Source organism: Bos indicus x Bos taurus, chromosome 24 (assembly GCF_003369695.1).
Source record: "Bos indicus x Bos taurus breed Angus x Brahman F1 hybrid chromosome 24, Bos_hybrid_MaternalHap_v2.0, whole genome shotgun sequence".
Lineage (NCBI taxonomy): Eukaryota > Metazoa > Chordata > Mammalia > Artiodactyla > Bovidae > Bos > Bos indicus x Bos taurus.
Genome location: NC_040099.1, coordinates 20,653,657 through 20,676,433, shown reverse-complemented (window position 1 = coordinate 20,676,433; position 22,777 = coordinate 20,653,657). Strand labels below are relative to the sequence as shown.

The 22,777-nt window shown below is 44.2% G+C and overlaps 1 protein-coding gene across 10 annotated transcripts in view; it reads left to right on the top strand.

Moving 5' to 3' along the window:
- Positions 1 to 22,777, top strand: part of FHOD3 (formin homology 2 domain containing 3) — a 521,961-nt gene that overhangs the window by 378,842 nt on the left and 120,342 nt on the right. For 6 of the 10 annotated variants that reach the window (XM_027526407.1, XM_027526409.1, XM_027526413.1 and 3 more), the window contains 3 exons: positions 1,542 to 1,871; positions 2,496 to 2,570; positions 7,336 to 7,449. In XM_027526407.1, coding sequence (XP_027382208.1) covers positions 1,542 to 1,871; positions 2,496 to 2,570; positions 7,336 to 7,449 — 519 coding nt within the window. Of the gene's footprint in view, positions 1 to 1,538; positions 1,872 to 2,495; positions 2,571 to 7,335; positions 7,450 to 22,777 lie in introns of all 10 variants that reach the window. The other 4 variants (XM_027526417.1, XM_027526416.1, XM_027526418.1 and 1 more) reach the window with 2 other exon arrangements.

Below are 22,777 nucleotides of genomic sequence, written 5' to 3'. Positions count from 1 at the left end.
TTACACGGGATGGTTGTTGATGCAGATAGACGGCAGTTTATCCTACCCCTGCAGTATCTTTGATGGCACGACTGGTGCTGTAGGGCATCTTCATCTGAGATTGTACAGACTAGACTTTTCTGTTTCAGGAAGCACAGGGTGTGCACATGAAGCCCCAGGGTTTGATCTCAGCCAGGGTGTTCATTAACATGGATGTGACGCTACTTGCTCCCTGGTGTCAAGCTGCTAGACTTAAAAGTGGTGGGAAAGGTTCCGCTTCCTTCTGTGGGCCGGTGCCTTCCACTGCTCCCTCGTCCTGCTGGCTGTTTCCCTGGATGCTTGCCATGTGTACCCGCCACATGTGTGTGCCATTGTATGTACCCCCTGTGCCAGGCCCGCCCTGAGCACCGCAGTGTGGTCTCATCCCATTCTCCCTCTGAGCCAGGGAAACCAGTATATCCCTGCTCTTATACACAGATGGAGCTCCGAATTTGAGGTAGGAAAGAAAAAAAACATAGCTCATGTTCCATTCCCAAATGGGCATGGCCAGGAGTCAAGTTCTCTGGGAAAGGGACTGTGGTTTTGAAAACTGCAGAATTTAAGGTAGATTCTCCAGTGGGCTTCCCTGGTGGCTCAGAGTAAAGAATCCACCCACAGTGGGGGAGACCTGGGTTGGATCCCTGGGTTGGGAAGATCCTCTGGAGGAGAGCATGGCAACCCACTCTGGTATTCTTGCCTGGAGAATTCCCATGGACAGAGGAGCCTGGTGGGCTAAGGTCCATGGGGTGGCAAAAAGTCAAATACGACTGAGCGACTAAGTACAGCACAGGACTCCAGTGACAGAGGTGGGCATCAAGACATCTAAGTGTTTCGAATCCACCCTGAAGGTGGAAGTCTCCATGACTGTGTCTGTGGCAGGGTCAGGCCTGCCTGCAGGGGTCTAGATGTCTAGGGCTTAGTGGTAGAGGAGGCCTGGGGGAAATGTGCCTGTGAACCAGGCAAAATGTGTCTTCACTCTACCAGCCCCTCATTTCAGGTTCTTTGCATGTCCTGCTGGCATTGTTTTCCCTTCTCCACGCTTGCTTTCCGGAAAGGATCCATAAGCCCTAACTCCTAAGTATGGAGCTTGTGGGATAACTTATCCTCAAGTCTGGGATGTAAAGGAGGAGGATCCCCTGTTGAACCAAAGAAATGAAGTTCAAATTGTGGAAATTTCAGTGCCAACACAACTGGGGGGGTACCCTTGGTGGGTGAGGAGGGCAGGTGCAGACGAGCCTTTGAGGCCCCATGAGATCCGCTCACAAAGGCCCCTGTTTGCTTGGAGGCCAGGTTGGTCTGACCTCCCAGACTGGCCAGCCCAGGGCGTCAGGATTATTGGGAAAAGCAGGGTTTCTGGCTTCTATGCCGCAGGTCAAGAAACACCACCGGATTCTGAAGCCAGCAGCCCTGCCGGTGATGAGTTTTTACGCGTCTTTTCCCCCTTTCTTAACCTTGGCTCTCTCTCTCCTCAATCTCTCTTCCTCTCCTTTCTTCCCCTCTCCTCTCCGCTGCTGCCGAAGCAGCGAGGCCTGCCCTGCCTCGGAGGTCGCCGCCACCGCCACCGAAAAGGATGCAGCCCCCGCCGCTGCCTCGCCGGGGAAGCCGCTGGCGGCCAGTGCTGAGGCGGGGACCCCCTCGGGCAGAGGGTCCTCGGGGCCCGCCCTGCGGCCGCCCCCCAGCCCCACCCCGGCCTCTTGGCCGTCCTCCAGTGCGCCTGCGCCCCCGAAGGCGTCACCCAGCAGAGAAAAGCTGCCCTACGTGCCCCACAGCCCCTTCCACCTCTTCTCCTATGACTTTGAGGATTCGCCTTTGTCCACCAAGGAGAAGGAAGCCGAGTCCCAGCAGGAAAGCAGGTAGATCCAGCCCACGTGGTGGCCTGCGTGAGGCTGCCCAGGGGAAGGTGACACGGGCGTGTTAGCTGCATCCTCTGGCTCATCTTGCACTGTGCTTGTGTTAATTCGGGTCAGAGCAGAGGGCAGCAGTTGTGTAAAGTCCCTGACCACTCACTAATTATAGCATGCAGGCAAAATATGGGCTTCCCAGGGGGGCACTAGTGGTAAAGAGTCCACCTGCCAATGCAGGAGATGTAAGAGACACAGCTTCGATCCCTGGTTGAGGAAGATCCCCTGGCAGAGGGCATGGCAGCCCACTCCAGTATTCTTGCCTGGGAAATCCCAGGGACAGAGGAGCCTGGTGGGCTAGAGTCCATACCGTGGCAAAGAGTCGGACAAGACTGAACGACTTAGCACACACAGAAGAAAATCCTGTCTGTGCCAATTGAGGAGCTCTTGTGTTCTAATGCCATTACTAAAAATGGATTAATGAAGGTAAGGTTTATAAACATAAGCATGACGTCAGAATCTAAAGCACCCCCCACCTCCCGCCCCAAGCCCATCTCTCTTGATCTGCAGAATGCAGCAAGGGGCTTCGCCAGCTTTCCAGGCAGCCTCTTGAGTGGGTTTTCCTTCCTTTCACAGTTCCTCTGATTCTCTCCATCTGAGCACGTATTCTGCCTCCGAGCCTTACAACTTCCGGTCTTTCTCTTCTAATAGGTGGGTGTCTTTTCTTTATCTCCTTTCTCTTTTTTGTAGCTTTCAGTTTTCATTCTAATGTACGGTGATTTTCTTTCAGACACTGCTCATAACTTCCTGTGAGATGGCAAACAGTTGCCATTTTGAATCACTTCCTGGGCATTAATTTAATTATGTTTTAAAATTTTTATTGAAGTCCAGTTGACTTACAGTGTGTTAATTTCTTCTGTACAGCAAAGTGACTCAGTTATACATATATTTTTTCATATCCTTTTTCACTATTTTTGGTCACAGAATGTTGCATATAGTTCCCTGTGCTATAGTGTAGCGTTGTTTATCCACCCCGTATATAATATTTTGCCTCTGGTAATCCCATACTCCCAATCTAGTCTCCTCCCCTTCCCTGGGAAACTACAAATCTGTTCTCTGTATCTGTGTGTCTGTTTTTGTTTCATAGATATGTGGATTTGTATCATATTTTGGATTCCATATGTATTATTAAGTGATATGGTATTTGTTTCCCTGACTGACTTCACTTAGTATGACAATCTCTAGGTCCATCCATGTCGCTGCAGATAGCTTTATTTTGTTCTCTTTTATGACTGATGATATTCCATTGTGTATATCGATATATATCTGACTCACATCTTCTTTATCCATTCATATGTTGATGAACGTATAGGTTGCTTCCATATCTTGGCTAATATAATTGCATTATTTACATATGGATGCTTCAGTGATTCCTATGCCAATTGGAGATGAGGCCGAGGGAAGGAGGTGTGCAAATCAAAAATGCTCAGGGAATTTTCAGCAGGTGTTTGTACGCTTACCCATGTGCCTGCTCTTCGCTGATGCCTGGATCAGGACCTCTCTGCAGAGCAGAGAATGGGGAGCAGAGAGTTTGAATATTTCAAACAATCAAATTGTCCAAAATCAGTAATAAAAATCAGTATTAACTGATGGCCCCATGTATATTCAGTGAGGAAATGGAGGCACAGAGTGGTTTGGTGACTGGAGATGGCTTACTCAGCCAGAATGGCTTTGTGTACTTTCGGGCATATGTGACCTCCTGTTTGAATACCTCCAAACAACAAGTTCTGTACCAGTCTCTTTTAGGTCTAAAATTCTGAGTTACTGTGATCTTTCACACAATTTTCATGAAATGCATCTGACATAGCTCTTATATCCCTTGATAATAGTATCTGTGTACAAGTGATGAGCAACACATTTGACTGGAAGAAAGATATCCTAGCAACCTCATCTTCCCTAGCAGGACGGTGTTAGCCCAGAATGGTGATGGACTCACAGGCCCTGACGGGGCTTTTCTGGGCCCGAGTCCCTCCCACGTGGCCCCAGGCTTCAGTACCACTCACAGTCCTGGGGGATGAGAGCAATAGAAACATGGAACTGGCCAAAATAAATATACACATAAATTGAGAAAAGCAGCCTCATGCTTGTGAGACTTCCCGGGTGGCTCAGTGGTAAAGAATCTGTCTGCCAACGCAGGAAATGCAGGAGATGTGGATTCGATTCCTGGGTCAGGAAGATCCCCTGGAGGAGGGCAAGGCAATCCACTCCAGTATTCTTGCCTGGAGAATCCCATGGACAGAGGAGCCAGGCAGGCTACAGTTCATGGGGTTGCAAAGAGTCAGACACAGCTTGTGAATGAGAATCAGCTTGGATTTAGCTGAGGAAAGTTAATAACTTTTAAATTATTTGACAGGAATTTGAATACTGTATAAATATTGTTTGTACCTATTAATTTTCTGATGTTCACTCAGTGTGGTTGTCCCAGGTCAATATGGCTGCACATTTGACTGCTCAGTAGTGGACTGCAACTGAATAGGTTATAATAGAAACCAAGCAGTTAGTCATTAAAAAGAATTTTTTGAAAACAAAAACATAAAACTCTGTGCAGTGAATTCAGTTAGTTTAGCTGAAATTGAGATGCAAAATTGGACAGACCACAAGGTAGTCGAATTAATTGTTCAACCATTAGAGAAACTAAAGGAGGGGAAATGACTCTCTGCTTGTTTTATTTCCATAATGTTTTTGAGACATAATTTTAGTAAAGTAATCCTGTTAAAACATTCTCTGGGATGCCCACTTTTGGTCTGGAAGGGATGGTTTTAGATGCTTGTGTAGAATAGCAAGCTCAGTGTCCAGACAGCTGGGTGACGCAGGGCTGAAGCCAGAGCACGGGGCCTGTCTCCTGGAGGATCCCAAGGTCTGGGGCAGCTTCCTTCCCTCCTGAGCAGGGCCCGCTGCCTGCTGCTTCTCTCCTCTCTCCTGCTGGGCTTTTTCTCCCTTCTCTGCTGGTTCCTTTCTTTCATATCATCTTATTCTTTGCTTTCCCTCTTCTCTGTGGCCTATGTGACCCTCTTGTATTTTAATTTTTTTATTGAGGTGTAATTGACAGAATGGGCTTCCCTGTGACTCAGTGGTAAAGAATTTGCCTGCCAATGCAGGAGACATGGGTCCAATTCCTGGGTCAGGAAGATCCCCTGGAGAAGGAAATGGCAACTCACTCCAGCATTCTTGCCTGATAAATCCCATGGACAGAGGAGCCTGGCAGGCTACAGTCTTGGGGTCACAAGAGTCATTCACAATTTAGCCACTAAACCACCACCGCCACTTGAAAAATCAAGCCAACACTCACTCAGAGAAGAAGCAGTTAGCCTGCTGGACAGGCAGCGTGTTGGGACTTTTAAGAAATGAGAAGATGAATGCCCAGAAACCAAGTGCCATGAAGATGGTGTGTTACCGGGGGAGGGTGGGGGGTAGCATTGTGAGTCCCCATCTGCCTGCCAGTGTGCCTGGTACTGAGCACAAGCTGACACATGACAGCAAAGAGACAAATAAGAAGCCAACACAGCAGACGCAGCAGACTTAGCAACACAGGATAGATTGGGGGTAATATGAGTATTTTAGGTTCTATTATAATATAGTAATTCATTAAGGAAATCTGAAATTTTACTTCTGTATTCTATTTTTTTAAATAGATGATCTTTATTTTATGCTTTCTTCTATGCATTCTCTTTTACCTTTGAGGATATTTTTTACAATTGTAATCAAACTTACTGTATAATATTATAAACTGATGTTGCGTGCGGTATGTGTGCAGGTATAAACACACTATGAACATTTGCCATGTTTTCACTTATAAATTGGCAGTCATTTTTAATGGTTGCGTAACATTCCATCAGTGAGTGTTACACCATACTTTCTTATCCTCACACTGTTACCTAGTTGGGTAGTTTCCAGTTTTTTGCCATGATCTCAAGGAGCTGCCAGTAAGAATCTTCCTGTGTGATGCTTTTAGTATATAAATCACTGTAAGTAAGGTTATGTTAACTTCCCCAAAAGTAGACTTATTTGGTCAATGGATATCCATAGTTTGAGATCAAATGGCCTCCTAGAATGGTTAGTACTGATTCTCTTGGTGGGAACTTGTACTGGATTCACTGTGTATGGGAAGGTCTTTGTGCGCTTCCATCATGGCAGCCCTTGGAGTCCCACACACTCCAGTAGTGTGTCCTAACCAATTTAGAAGGTAGAGTCAGCCCTGCCCTGTCGCTGAATAGGTTGTAAGACAAAGCTCTGCTGATAATAGCTAAATCCACCTTAGCTAAAGAACAGCTATTCTGAAAAAAAAAACAAGAAAGCCCTAGACTTTAACAAATCCTGAAACTTGTCAGGGTTGACTGGGAGATGATAAAAGCTCATTGAAACTTAGTGGCTGTCATTTTGGTTCTGAGGACATATTGGTGAAACGTCCTCAGACCAATATCGGGTGAAAACATTCGATATGTGCACCTCTTAAGTGGCGGGCCAGCCTAGAAGGTCTGGAGACAGTTGCTCCTTGATTGCTGGGCATGCAATGAGACTATGGCGTCTAGTAGATGAAATTGATTCAGAAACACCTAAAGGAGAATTTTTGAGTAAGATGTTTCTTTAGTTAGTTGTCTGGTGTTTTCTGCAGACCTTTGATGGAATTAACACTAATTGTGCCTCCACCAGAGAAGGAAACGGCAACCCACTCCAGTGTTCTTGCCTGGAGAATCCCAGGGACAGCGGAGCCTGGTGGGCTGCCGTCTATGGGGTCGCACAGAGTCAGACACGACTGAAGCGACTTAGCAGCAGCAGCAGCGGCAGTACCACCACCAGGGCCTCCCCGGTTGCTCAGCAGTAGAGAATCCACCTGCAGTGCAGGAGACGCAGGTTTGATCCTAGAAGCAAGAAAAATCTTCATGATTCAATTCAAAGCAATTTGGATTCTATTTATGGTAGCAACTAGTTTTAATGTACACTTAGAAAGGAAACGGAGAAGACAATGGCACCCCACTCCAGTACTCTTGCCTGGAAACTCCCATGGACGGAGACTGAGCTACTTCACTTTCACTTTCCTGCATTGGAGAAGGAAATGGCAACCCACTCCAGTGTTCTTGCCTGGAGAATCCCAGGGACAGGGGAGCCTGGTGGGCTGCCGTCTATGGGGTCTCACAGAGTCAGACACGACTGAAGCGAACATGAGGATTTTGTTTAAGCCCTTTGTCATAACCCGCTACTTAGCAGTTTGGGACTTTAGGAAGCTTCTCTAATAAGAAATAATAAAAATGAAGTTAGTAAGTTTCTCTAAGTTAGGGTGATCACTAACAGTGCTACCTTGTCTAGACCTGTTTTTCTTGTAAAAATTAAGACAGTTTGCCGAGTGTTATTCATCTAGTGACTTGTACTCATTTCTCTGTCCCTTCCTGCCCCCAACTTAACCCTCTGTACTCTTCAGATACAGCAGCTTTGGCAACAACTCTCATCACTCCTCGAGACCTTCACCTGGATCCAGTGTGCCCACCACTCCCACGTCATCCCTCTCACCCCCACAGGAGGCCAGGCCTGAAAGGTGGGTTGTATGTACTGACTTCTTCCTTGTCCTCAAGCGAAGGGAATCAGTTTAAGAGTGCCCAAAGGGAATTTGGGATGGACATGTACCCACAACTGTATTTAAAATGGATCACCAACAAGGACTCACTGTATGGCACAGGAAACGCTGCTCCATGTTATGTGGTGGCCTGGGTGGGAGGGGAGTTTGCAGGAGGATGGATACATGTATATGTATGGCTGAGTCCCTTTACTGTTCACCTGAAAGTATCATGATATTATTTGTTCATCAGCTACACCCCATTACAAAATAAAAAAGTTTTTTAAAAAAGAGTGCCCCGAAGAAAAGTATAAAAGAATAATCTGAAATATTTCGCTTGACAGAGTATAGTCCAAAGGTAAGACTTTTTCTCTCTTTCACACTGTACTATGTAACTGTCTTATTAGAGGTGGTAGTTTATTGGTAATCCTGTCTTCTCTCTCAGCATCCTAAAGATAGGTATACACATTTGTTCTAAAGTATTTAAATGTGAATGTTTTGATTCACCCCTTAAAAACTGTTCTAGATTTTGTGTTAACCCTGCAATTTGTGTTATACACATCCATTTTCGCCTTTGAATGATTCATTCTATGTACATCAGGAGGTAGTGGGCCCTTTAAGGGCACCTTGAAGATGTTGTTTTATTAATTCAGGACCTACCAGAAAACAAATGAATTACATGGGTCCGTGGATGGAATTTAACTTGGCAAGAGTATTAATTAGACCACCAGAAAGGAACTTATTATTACTCCTAGAAGCAAGGGATTGCACAAGGATGTGTTTACAAGGGAAAGGTAAGGCCTGTAATTTTAGAACAATAAAAACGGCTTCCCTTATATGGCAAGAGCACCGAGTTAGAGGAGACTGGCCAGGGTTCCAGTTCTCTCACTGGGAAGTTATTTAATCCCTGAGGGTATGTGCCGATTATGTCAGCCCTCACCTTAGAGGGTGGTTTTCTGAGCAGATGATAAGGCACACTTGAACCCCACTGTGTGGGTCCAGTGACTGACCGTGTACAATGGTGAGATATAATGTCCAGCAGCTCGTGAATGATCAGAAATTCAGAAGTGAGCAATTCACAGAGGTCATTTGCCTCTAATCCCAAATTTAAAACAAATCCATATTCGCATGGTCTCCAGTATATTCTGAAGGGTGTTTTGCCGACTGGAGATCTTGGAAGAAGGGGGTTGCCTGGCCGCACACCACCTTTAATTTCTAAAATGGTACCTAAACCCACTGGTGTCAGACTCCCAGGTGGCACAGTCCAGTGTGGTCGTGAGCTGGTCACATCTGGGCTTGGCTTGGTCCTGGTCATAAGGTAGCAGATGGATTGCCATGAAATCTCTGCTTTTCACCCTAGGTTACTCGTTCTGGGGATCAACTGAGGTCTCCTGTGCTCCTAGAGAGGTCACCTGGAAAGAGAACCTTTGTCCTATGAGATGTGAGATTTGAGGCTGAAGTGAGGAATATTAGAGTCTGACTTGATATTACATTTGCCGGGTGGCGAGCTCCTTAGGAGCAAGGAAGTAGGCTCCATTCATTGCTATAGTTTCTGGGGCTAGGCTGTGGAAAAGTCGAGGTGAATGCCAATTGAAGGATCCAGGTGAATTATCCACTCACTGTGGACAATTTGGAGGTTTCTAAGGTTGAGAAATTGGAAGGACAGGAGGTCCACGGGTTTCCCAAGTCTTCGCCTTTGGAGGAATGTTGTTCCCAGGTCCTAATGGGGAAACCCAGGTCCCATTTGAGCTGGAACGTCCGGAAGCTCAGGACCCTGAAGGACTCCTGCCTGTGCCTCTTTCCTGCTGGGGCTAGCTGAGTGTCCCCTGAGGGGCTGGGGGGATTTAGTGGGGGAGGGAGAAGAGGGGCTGGATCCCAGAAACCCTTGAGTGCCCTGGCGGAGGCTGGACTTCATCCCAAGACCCTGGGCTGTTAGGGTTTTGAAACAGCTGGTGCCATGAACTAATTGGCCCACAGTGCAGGTGGAGCCAATGGGGCAAAGCTGCAGAGACCAGGGCTGCTCGAAGCTGCCTCTAAGTCAGAGAGAGGTGACCCTGCCCGGGAGTGGCAGAGGCCTTGGGGCTGGAAAGGAGCAGTGGGTTTGTGCAGACTTGGCTGCTGCTGGGAGGGTGGATGCAGGGGAGCCTGCGGATGTTAGAAACAAGGAACTGAGATGGAAGATGCGGGATGAGAAGCAGAGCAAGGATGGAGATGTTCATCTTGGGGTGCACACGGCCTGAGGAGTCTGTCTGACACCCCGGGAGATGCTCCGGTGCTGGTGGGGTGAGGACTTCGTGGTCCTCGGTTTGAAGAAGGCACTGGGTTGAAATCCCTCAGAGGGAGCCCGCACGCTGAGACCCCGTTGCTGGGTGGCAGCTGAGGCAGGGAACCCTCCTGTTCTGAGCTGCCTCTTCTCCCCTGTGCGCTCCTGCCATAGCAAGTTCACTATATCACTGTATCCACCAGCGAGGAAAGCTGCAAAGGGTTTCTTACTTCCTTTGCATTTGCATGATTTTTGTTTCAACCATCACCATCTGCGACTTTGAAACATCAGATATGGCATTCCATTAAGGCCAGAAAGCCACCAGGCCCGGCCACATCACCACTTTCTGCTCTCACTTTGCCAGCTTATGTTTTGTGAGTATAAAAACCAGTAAAAACAAGAGAGTCCTTAACTCCAAATCATATTCGTATCTCACCACCCTAGCATATTATGTCAGTTGTATTTATAATATTTATTTTTATACAGTTTGATTTTTTCTTTTTTCCTCTTCAAAAACTGGATTCTTTGGATGTCACCGTAATCTATTTTTACATTTACAAATATTTTCTGTCTTATTAAGATACAGGATTGTTTTGACCGAGGTATATACTTCAGGAGGGTTTGTAAGATTTATCCTTGAGATGTTTTATATACCCCTAATTATTGAAACTCAAAAGAAAATCTCTTAGGAAAAACATTGCACTCTTATGAACAATTACATTTTTGCAATGAGAACCCACATGTTCTGTCAGAACACTCTGGGCTAATAAACAGCATGACAAGGCCCCATGCATTACTGGGGAGTTCTAGAAACCCTTTCCCTTGATTTGCAAACAAGATTCACTTCCCTGAAGTCCTAGGAAAATCACGCCAACTAAAACACCCCTTCAGGCAGGTCAGCCCGCGTTGGGACTACAACTGGGCATTACTGTGAGTTTAGAGTTTTCATATTTTCCCCAAGCATATTAGTGTGTTGGATGTTAATAAAACTTGGAATGATAAATTGACCTAGAAAGGAAGAGCTGAAGAAACAATATACAAATTAAGTTAAGCAGCGGTATTAAAATGAACCCTTCTCCACATCTCCTGTTACAGCTTTGTTTACAGGGCTCTGTTAGAAACAGAGAGTGCAGCATTAACTTTCATGAAATTGCAGCTTGAGTTGTACCAAAACAAAACAAAATAAGAAGACCAGAACCATTTGCAGAAGCCCTCAGGGATACAAGATGCAACTGTTTAATGAAAGCAGACTTTTAAAATGCTTCAATTTTGAAAATGTGCTTTTTGAGTGGAAACATTCTAAATATTTTCTTTTTAAAAGAAAACAAAATTACAAGAGCATTTGAACCATTCATCTTCAAGTATTCAAATAAAACAAACAGGCAGACAGTCATCACAGCGTGGTCACTCTGTGGCTCTGGCCTGAGCGCATCCTCTCTGCATCCCTACTGCGACATCCCCCTCTGGTGGGCCTTTTCAGAAGAGGCAGCTGCACGCCTGTTCGGTACTGTGACAGTGGCTGCTGAGGGAATTCAAGGGAACAGTGAGGCCAGTGCTGGGGCCTGAAGGTGCCTGGAGGCGGATCAGTCTTTGTGCTGGGGCTGGGAAGTAAGTGCTCTGGGAATGAGGCCCCTGTGCTGTGAGCTGGGGGTGGGTGGTCATGAGCAAGTGAAGATGCTAAGAGCTCGGTGGGTGCACCTTGGAGATTTTAGGAGGCCAGGGAGGACTTCTCTGTGGGCCTGCCAGCATGTGCCTTGTGTACTGAGTCTGTTCTCCTTCTCCCCTTACATTAGTGCTGTTATCTGCTGTAAATGCCAGTCACCTGCCTGCTTTACACACTAATGTCAGGAGTCCTTAATATATATATGTGCCAATCTAGGTTGCTTCAGGGTGTCCAACTCTTTGCAACCCCATGGACTGTAGCCCGCCAGGCTCCTCTGTCCATGGGATTCTCCAGGCAAGAATACTGGAGTGGGTTGCCATGCCCTCCAGGGGATCTTCCTGACCCAGGGATTGAACCTGCATCTCCTGCGTCTCCTGCGTTGGCAGGTGGATTCTTCACCACTAGTGCTGAGGCCCTAATAGATGTTTACATACAGCTGAGTCACACTCTTGTGCAGCGGAAACTAACACAGCCTGTAAAGCAATTATACTCATTAAGGGTACATGTACGTATGTAACAATGCTTCCCAGGCAGCACGGTGGTAAAGAATCGGTCTGCCAATGCAGGAGATGTGGGTTCAATCCCTGGGCCAAGAAGGTCCCTGGAGAAGGAAATGGCAACCTACTTCATCATTGTTGCCTGGGAAATCCCATGGACAGAGGAGCCTGGTGGGCTACACTCCGTGGGGTCACAAACAGTTGGACACAAAATAAAAATCAAAGCTTAATTGTTAAAAAAAAAAAAAAAGAGTGCTTATAAGTTTGGGAATTGTTTACCTTGTATAGTCATCCCAGCATTTTGACTTTCTGGAAGACTGTAAGCATAGATATTAGCAGTAATACTTCCTTTAGAAATAAAATGGATAGTAAGGGATAAATAAATATTTAAAGTTGCAACTTTAAATTTTGTGTATTATTGTTTATATGGGCCTTTCATGTATGTAGTAGCATTTGAAAAGTGTGAAGGGGTGCACAGTTTGAAAGTGAAGCTTCTTCCTACCCCGTTATTTTTCCCCAAAACAAGGGCTCCTTGCAATTCCTTATGTGTACTTCCAGAGATATTTTATGTTAATGTCAGCATATATGTGTTTAATATAGCTTTACACAAATAGTAATACACTATACAAACTACTCTGCATTCTGCTTTTTTTTTACTTAAAAATTTACCTTGGTTCTCTTTCCATTTTGTTGTCGTTCAGTCACTAACTCATGTCTGACTCTTTGCAACCCCATGGACTGCAGCATGCCAGGCTTCTCTGTCTTCCGCTGTCTCCCAGAGTTTGCTCAAAGTCACGTCCATTGAGTCAGTGATGCCATATAACCATCTCATCTTCTGCCGCCCTCTTCTCCTTTTGCATTCAGTCTTTCCCAGCATCGGGGACTTCTCCAGTGAGTCAGCTCTTCACATCCAGTGGCCAAAGTATTGTAGCTTGAGCTTCAGCATTAGCATCAGTCCTTCCAAAGAATACTCAGGGTTGATTTCCTTTAGAATTGACTGGTTCGATTTATTTGCACTCCATGGAGTCCCAGGGACTCAAAGGTCTTCTCTAGCGCCACAGTTTGAAAGTGTCAGTTTTTCAGCCCTCAGCCTTCTTCATGGTCCAGCTCTCACATGACTACTGGAATAACAAATGCTTTGACTATACATACTTTTGTTGGCAAAATCATGTCTCTGCTTTTGAATGTCTCTTTACAGCTGCTCCATTCTTTTTAATACTTTGTTCTCTGGGTGCTGTTTCATATACCCAGTCATGTAACGATGGGCCCTGATGATACTGCAGTGTGATTCTTATCTGAGTGTCCTTTTGCACATGTGTGATTCTCTCTAGGACTAATGCCTAGAAATAGATTTAGTAAGTCAAGTTTTTGTATTTCTTCAGTTTTGATTGGTTTTTGCCCAGTTGCTCTTGGTGAAGATTGCCCCAGTTTGGGTTCTCAGCTGCAATGTGTAAAAGACCCTGTGTTCCCAACCCCTCTGCCAAAGAGGCACCATTCAAGTTTTCAGCCATTGCTCTCCGAGTGGTGAAGAGTTGTATGTCATTAAAATATAAATTTGTGTTTCCTGTTGTGACTGAGCATGATTTAGTATTTAAAGGCACCTCTCCTTTCCTGTGGATTTGTGCTTCATGATCACTGAGTTCTTTTTCTTACTGAGGTGTCCAGGTTCTTTATAAACTCCAGTGGGTGTACCTATTACTTTGCTCAGTCATTGGTCTTTTTACAATATTTGTGTGCAGAACAATTTAAATTTTGGAATCATATTTATTAATCTTTTCTGTCTTCTGGCTTTTGTGTTCCTCGTGAGGACAGCTTTTTCTCCTATGGTGGAGGTGGTTTTGTTGCTAAGTCATGTCCTACTCTTATGACTCCATGGACTGCAGCCGGCTAGGCTCCTCTGTCCATGGGATTTCCCAGGCAAGAATACTGGAGTGGGTTGCCATTTCCTTCTCCAGGGGACCTTCTTGACCCAGGGATCAAACCTGTGTCTCCTGCATTGCAGGCAGATTCTTCACCAACTGAGCCACCAGGGAAGTCCCCTTTTCTCCCATGGTTTTTTCTAATCGTTGGATTGTTTGCCGAGTGGTATTCAGACAAGTGAAAAAATTGTAGCTACAGTTTTCTCCCATGGTTTCTTCTAATATTTTTGTAGCTACAGTTTTCACATGGAAATATTTTTTCTACCCGGGAAGTTATTTTGGCATATGGTGTGAGGCAGAGGTCAAAGTTACATTTTTTCACTTGTTTGAATACCATTTAGTGAACAGTCCTTTGTTTCCCGGTCGATTTGTTGTATACCAACAGCAATGCAGGCTTGTTTATATGTCTGTTCAAGGTGCTCCCATAGGAGCGTCTCCCATCTCCTCCAGTGCCCATCTTCTCAGATGGATCAACCATTTGAGGCTGTCAGGAGCCCTCTTTCTTCCCCAGTCTTTGGAATATGACTATATCATCTGCTATCTTGAAACAGTCCTGCTGTTTTTGTCATCTGTTGCTGTGGGGTTTTATATGGTGATTGCCCACACTGGAATAAAGAGCACAGGGATATTTGGGGGAGCTGGGACCAAGCAGTTAGGATGAGGGTGGGAGCCTGACGTGCTGAGCCTGAGCACTGCCTTGTGAGATCTCACGTCCTGTGACCCCTAGAATACCTGTCTCCAGCACTGATGTGGTAACTCCCCCCGCCTGGATGAAGGTCTCCTTTTCCATGCTTTGCCTGCCTACTTTCAGTTACTTTGGCTTTTGTAGTTCTCAGCTGCTTGCAAGCCTATCAAGCATTGCCCTGAGTATCATTGGCTGGTAGCCGTGTCTCCCTCATCCTGATTTCCTCCTCCACGTGGACTGCTCTGTATGGGTGTCTGGGTGCTTCTGGCTTCCTGTTCTAGTCTGCTTTGACCTTTTATTATTTCTTGCCTTTGCTAGTATCTACATATGCCTTGAGCTTCTACTTGTCTGGTTTTCAAATCACTGATTTTTTCCGAATATATGATCCGTGTGTTTTTCTGGATCCCAAACACTTGCTGGCCATCTTCCATCACTTGGTCTACACAGTACTCTTCCAAATATTGTGTCAGTAGAGTTAAGAGCTCCATTGTCCAGTGGGCTTTTAAATTTTTATTTTTAATTTAAATTGATCAAAGTAGATGAAAAAAATCACTGAAAAAAATCCTGAATAGCACGTAAATGGAATAAAAGGCATTGCCTTTCTTTGTGATCACAGTTCATGGCATAGAGCCCACAAAGGCCAACATCAGAAAAAGATACCCACACAGACAGATTCCCTACCATTCAAACCAAGAGGCAGTGAATCTGTGTGCTCCTGGCGCTGTGCACCAAGCAGGCTTTCTGCTGGCCTGCTGCTAGGTCCTGATAGCAATCTTGGTGAACAAGGAGTTCCTGTAAGGCATAATGTGGTCTTGATTAAGTAATGGTGTTACATCCAAAGTGCGTGAGAGCAGAGGTACCTGTCAGTTAACAGAGGGAGTTTGCAGAAGGGTCTGGCTTCGTGATGGCTTCACCAGTGACTGTGGACATTAGGGGACCTAGGCTCTGGGTCAGCCCACGTGGGTTTTGGATCTGACTCCTTCTCACCCCTCCTACCGCCATAGATTTAGCCCAGGATCTGTGTCACACGTGGACTATGTATTGCAGTGATGTATGTCTCCTACACTTTCTGAAATACAGATCTGAGCAAGTGACATTTCCTGTTTGGCAACCTTGAGTGCCTCCCACCACTTATCAGCAAGCTCCACCTGAGTAGCATCATCTCTAGGATCTCTCACATTTGGATCCTGCATACACCTTGCAGCTTGGGCAGCCATCAGCACGCCCATCCTCACTGTACTTCAACCCCACAGAAATGCTGCCAGGCTCTCCCAAGGCCCCCTTCTTTCATATTTGCTCCGTCCTCTGGCCAGCCTCCTCCGCTGCTCATTCAGTTGCTTCCTTCTCATCCTCCAAGACCCAAGTAGATGACATCTGTCTGTAAAACTCCTCTGACTTCCTCAGGAGGAATGAATTGTGACAGTTCTTATGGGTTCATGCACCTCAGTTTCAGCTCCCAGCCCTTTGAATAATTATGTGTTCATCCTTTTGTTTCTGAAGTGGGGTTCACAAATGTACCATGGTCTGCGTTAGTGAACCTGGGTTTCACAAAGCCATGGCATAAAGATGGTTCACCTTTCTGGACTGGGCATTTGATTAAAGAGTCAAGGAAAATCTTTAAGATAAGCAGGACTGGAGAATCCACATGTAAATTGTAAAGATAAAAGTGTTTGTTTTTGCACGGAAGCACTTTCTGCTTGTCCCATGTTCTGCGTCCCATGTCTGCATGTCCCAGCAGCCTTTTGACTATTTCACTATTGAGTGGCAGCCATCTCTACATCTCTACGGCATGAGATTCCCCTTTCCTCACTGCCCTTCTCCCACTTCTTTGTCAAATAACCAGGAGAACAAACGCAGGAGCAGTTTTAACCTCTTATTTCCTTCCTTTGGAAAGTGAGATTAGAGTAGATTTTTACATTTTTATTTTATTTTTTGGACATTCTACATGGCTTGCAAGATCTCAGTTCCCTGACCAGCAATCAAACCCTGACCTCTAGCAGTAAGAACGCTAGGTCCTGACCCCTGGACTGTCAGGGAATTCCTAGGAATAGATATTTTGTTTATGTATTTATTGATATTTTTAAATTAGACAATTCTATAACCCTTGTTTACTTTAAGAGTGTCTATAGCAACCTTCCTACATGGTGTAACTCAGTTGGTAAAGAAACTGTTTGCAATGCAGGAGACCTGGGTTCAATTTTTGGGTCAGGAAGATCCCCTGGAGAAGGGTATGGCAACCCACTCCAGTATTCTTGCCTGGAGAGTCCCATGGACAGAGGAGTCTGGGAGGCTACAGTCCATGGGGTCACAAGAGTCGGACATGACTTAGCGACTAAACCATCACCATCACCATAGCAACCTTAAAAAGTATCAATATATATTGTACTTCTGTTGGGAAGCGAGAACATTCACTTGTGTGGAAGAGAGTAGGTGAGATCTGTAACACGCAAGTCCAAATATCACTCATCAAAACACTGCAGATTGAATAGCTCCACCCATAGGGCTTAGACACTCAGGTGTCCCGTGCAGTCAGCTGAGCCCGGCACCACCTTCCCTGCTTGTGCCTCTCTCCTAGTGGGACAGCTCCTGACAGCCAGGTCTCCAGTTCTCATTGGCTACAGTGGTTTTGGACTGGCGTGCACAGATCACAGAGTGAAAATGGGTAGGAAGGATAGGGAAGAATTCTCCTTCAGAAAATGTATTTCTGGGTCCCTGATTCCATTTCCCCGCTTCCCACAAAGCCAGGCCATGAGTGAGTAAGTTTTACTCTTATAGTGGAAGAGACTGGGTTTCTAAGTTGATTTTAGAAAGTGTGTGTGTGCACACACATATATAGATAGAAATATAGATCAGTATCTAGATAGCTAGATAGAGATAGAAACACACACACTCTCTAGTCTTTGTACAATCCTAGCACAAAACCATGGGAGCCGGTGATAGCTGGAAACCTGTTTGGGCCTGTGAACACACGCAACACCCACCCACACACACACGCACTCTACATACTCATCCATTTCATTCAGCAAGTGTTTACCAGTGCTTAGAATGGGCCGTGTATGCTGACCTGGGAGTCCAACATCGACTGAATGAGACCCTGTCCCTGGCTTCATTGAGCTTATACCCTAGTGGCAGAAACAGAAGACAAGCAAATGGTCAGCAAATAAATATTGTGAAGAAAATGAACTTTCATTGAGGAAGTGGAGAAAGAGAGGCCATCAGGGTGGGAACACCAGCATGGGTCCTGTGTCCTTGTGACGGACACCTCTAGTAAGAGGTCTGGGAAACCGAGTCACCAACACAAGACAAATTGCACCTTGTCCCCCTCCACTGAGAGGGCAGAGCGTAGGAGGGAAGGTAACAAGGGAGATAAGAAAATAGAGTGATTGCACATCTTTCTTCAAGTCATGATCCTGGAATAGTTAGGAGACTGTGTTTGGAAGATACATATTCAGAGGAGAGGCGAGCATGCCGATGGGGGTGCAGGTGGGCGGTGAGGGGGTAAGTTGGCCTGGAGTGGAGAGGAAGGGAGAAGACCAAAAGGATGGGCCTCAGTTCAAGCCAGCATGGCCTGGAAACTGGGACATGGGAGGGGCTTGTGCAGTCAGTGCTTTTGGAAGCTGCCAGGAGAATGTGTTAATTGTGAAGCCAAATATAGGTGGATGTATGATGGAAAAGGACTGATCTCCTTCTGGCTAGAGGACTCACTTGGTCTTAGATGGGAGGGTGGGAAGTAAGACAGAAGGGGCAAGAACTGCTACATTCCTGGGCTCGGGGCCTGCAGAAGGGGCAGGAGGACAGGACAGAGCGTGACACCAGCCAGGCCGGGAGGATGGCGTCATCCTTTTTGCATGAGCCAGCACAGCCCGCGAGACAGCACAGGGGACCAGTCTCCACGCAGCCGCAGGCGCCGTGCTGGGCCCTCCTGTGGCCGGGAAGCTCAAACCTGCACTGAAGTGTGTGACCGGTTGGGGAGGAGAGAGTGGAAGGAACCTTTAAAACCACATCCCCATCTTCGGTGACAGAATCCTGAAGGGTTGTAGCAGTGTTGATGAAGAAAAGTTACCTGTTTCTTAGGTCTGCCTTGAACTTGCTCATTTCATCATGAAAGCTGGGATATAGCCCTGAAGGTGTGAAGAAGGTTCTGATGTTTCCTTGTTTCAGGGCAAGCAAAATGACTTTTATAGCTGGGCACATCCCAGAGTTTCCTCTTGTCTATGATCATTAGTCTGGCTGAGCCCAGTTTAATAAGCAGGTTGTGACAACAGTCTCACCATTGCAGGAAACCATATTGCATCATTGAATTGCCATTTTATTATTACTATTGACCTCTAAGTCTTCATATTAAATCACCTACTTGTGAATTAAGTGATAGTTTCAAGTATCAATTTGTGAGGTTAGTTTGGGTTTTGTTAATATTTAACCAGAGATTATGATTTATTTTTGATATAAGAAATGTAATATATAAGATATAATAACTTTATATAAAATATATTAGATGTTATATAAGATAACATTATATAAGATATATAAATTGATATAATAAATGTAATATATAAGGTTTGCTTATATAAAGCAAATATAAGATTTGCTTCTTATATGAAAAGATTTTACTCAACTCAAACTTACCAAAGGAGCATTTATTTTAAAACAGCATTTGCAGTATGATTGACATACAGAAAATTGCACATAAGTTTTGACATATGTTGGCCAGTGAAGCTATTACCACAATTGAGATAATGCTCAAATTTATTACTCTAAAGCATTTTCTCACACCCTTTTGTGATTATGACTGCCCTTCCCTATCCCCAAGCAACTACGGATGGCTTTCTGTCATTATAGATTAGTTTGCATTTCTGAGAATTTCATATAAATGTCATCATGCATTAAGTACCCTTGGAGAGGGTTTGGCCTTTTTCAGCTAGTGTAATTGGTTTGGGACTCCTCGGTTTTATTGCATGTTTCAGTAGTTAAGACCTTTTTATTTCTGAGTAGTACTCAATTGGATGATCTTGATTGATACTTGGGTTCTTTTCAGTTTCAGCTATGAGTTGTTGTTGCTCAGTTGCTAAGTCATGTCCAACTCTTTGCGACCCCTGTGGACTACAGCACGCCTGGCTTCCTATCCTTCACTATCTCCTGGAGCTTGCTCAAACTCATGTCCATTGAGTTAGTGATGCCATCCAAATATCTCATCCTCTGTCACCCCCTTCTCCTCTTGCCATCAATCTTTCCCAGCATCGGGGTCTTTTCCAATGAGTTGGCTCTTCGCATCAGGTGGCCAAGGTGTACTGGAGCTTTAGCTTCAGTACCAGTCTTTTCAGTGAATATTCAGGGTTGATTTCCTTTAGGATTGACTGGTTTGATTTCCTTGGCTATGAATAGTTGTATACAAATCTTTGTATGGAAATTTGCTTTAATTTCTTCTGGATAAATAGAAATGAAATGGCTCAGTCATATGGTAGGTACATGTTTAGCTTCTTAAGTATTATTAAGTAAACTATCTTCCAAAATGGTTGTATACCAGAGTAATGCTGACCTCATAAAAGGAGAAGAAATATCTTTCCTTCCTTTTCAACTTTCTATAAAAGTTTGTGTGGAACTGTTATATCTGTCTTATGTATTTTTTAGAATTCACCAGGGAAACTATCTGAGAGTAGAGTTTTAAACTATACATTCAATACCTTTAATAGATGCTTCAGTTCCGTTCAGTCGCTCAGTCGTGTCCGACTCTTTGCGACCCCATGAACCGCAGCACGCCAGGCCTCCCTGTCCATCACCAACTCCCCGAGTTCACTCAGACTCAACGTCCATTGAGTCGGTGATGCCATCCAGCCATCTCATCCTCTGTCGTCCCCTTCTCCTCCTACCCCCAATCCCTCCCAGCATCAGAGTCTTTGCCAATGAGTCAACACTTCACATGAGGTGGCCAAAGTACTGGAGTTTCAGCTTCAACATCAGTCCTCCCAGGACTGATCTCCTTTAGGATGGACTGGTTGGATCTCCTTGAAGTCCAAGGGACTCTCAAGAGTCTTCTCCAACACCACAGTTCAAAAGCATCAATTCTTCGGCACTCAGCTTTCTTCACAGTCCAACTCTCACATCCATACATGACCACAGGAAAAACCATAGCCTTGACTAGATGGACATTTGTTGGCAAAGTAATGTCTCTTCTTTTTAATATGCTATCTAGGTTGGTCATAACTTTCCTTCCAAGGAGTGTCTTTTAATTTAATTTAATTGGCTGCAATCACCATCTGCAGTGATTTTGGAGCTCCCAAAAATAAAGTCTGACACTGTTTCCACTGTTTCCCCATCTATTTCCCATGAAGTGATGGGACCAGATGCCATGATCTTAGTTTTCTGAACATTGAGTTTTAAGCCAACTCTCTCACTCTCCACTTTCACTTTCATCAAGATGCTTATCTGATATCAATTCATATCAAGTCATCTATTTATTCTTGAGTGACCATTAGTAGCTTTTGTCTTTCAAGGGATTTTTCCCTTTCATCTAAGTTGTCAAGTTTATTGGTGTAAAGTTGCTCAAAACATTCCCTTATTCTTTTTTTTAATGATTATGTGTATTTATTTTTGACTGTGCTGGGTCTTCATTGCTGGGCAGGCTCTTCTCTAGTTGCAGCAAGCCAGGGCCACTCTCTGGTGTGGTGAGGGGTGAAGCCACTCTCTGGTGTGGCTTCTCATTGCGGTGGCTTCTCTCGTCACAGTGCACAGGCTCCAGGAGCACAGGTTTCGGTACTTGCAGCACCTGGGCTCGTCAGTTGCAGCACAGGCTCAGTAGCCATGGAACATGGGCTTAGTTGCTCTGAGTCATGTGGGATCTTCCTGGAGAAGGGATCAAACTCTTTCTCCTGAATTGACAGGCGAATTTTTTACCACTGAGCCCACAAAGGAAGGCCTTATTATTCTTTTAAAAACTGTAGAATCTATAGTGAAGTCACCTCTTTCAGTCCTACAGTTTGTAATATTTGTCTTCTTTTTTTCTCTAAGCAATCTGGCTAGAGGTTTATTAATTTTATTGATTTCAAAGAATCAGCTTTTGGTGTTAGTTGTCAAATTTTTTTTTGTTTCATTGATTTCTACTCTATATACTTGTCTGCTTACTTTTGGTTAAATTTGTTCTTATTTTTCTAAATTGGAAGATGAGGCCATTGTTTTGAGATTTATTGCCTTTTCTAATATAGGCATTTACTGTTATAAATTTCCTTCTAAGTATTGCTTTAGCTGCATTCCACAAATTTTTAACAGGTTGTGTTTTTATTTTAACTTAGTTCAAAATGCTTTTTTAATTTCCCTTTTGATTTATCCTTTTTCCATAGATTTTTTCAGAGTATTTATTTAGCTTATAAATATTTGTGGATTTTCCAGGTCTTTGTTATTGATTTCTAATTTAATAAAAATGGGGACAGAGAACTTTTTTTTTTCTTTATTTGGAAGGAGCATGTATTTGTATGGGAGAGTATATTTTGTATGGCTTGAATCCTTTTAAATTTATAGAGCTTTATTTTATAGCCCAGAATATGGTCCATTGTTGCAAATGTTCTGTGTGCATTTGAAAAGAATATGTATCCTGATATTATTGGGTAGTATGTTTTATATGTTTTATATTTAAATTGGGTGGAATTAATTTTATATTTAAAGTGGGTTTTGTGTTGTTTTTGTAAACAGCATATTGTTGAGTCTTGCTTTTTTTTCTTGAATCTGACCACCTCTGCCTTTTAATGGGGATGTTTGAGCATTTATATATGATTATCAACTTATGATTGATAAATTATTATGCTTGCTTTAGACAATCTATTATCTTTTAAGCATATTTAAACAATGATAAATATGCTTTATGTTCACATATTTTATTTTTTTATTGTTTTTATTTCTTTGTATAGATCAAGGTGCCTATATGATGTTATTTATCTTGTACTTGAAGGGTTTTCTTTAACATTTCTTGTACTGAAGGTATTCTGATGATAAATTCCGTCTGTGTTTTATATGTCTGTAAAGGCCTTTATTTCCCCTTCAGTTTTTAAAGGTAAAGAATTATAGGTTGACAGGTTTTTTTCTTTCAGTGATTTAAAGATGTTTCTCTGCTTTGTAGCTTTTATTGTTTCTGACAAATATTCTGCAATAGTTTTTGTACCTCTGCAAGCAATATGTCATTTTTCCTCTGGCTGCTTTTAAGATCCTCTCTTTTTTATTGGTTTTAAAATTTTGATTTTCATGTGACATAGTGTAGTTTTCTTCATTTTTAATTTTTTTTGTGCTTGAGTTTTG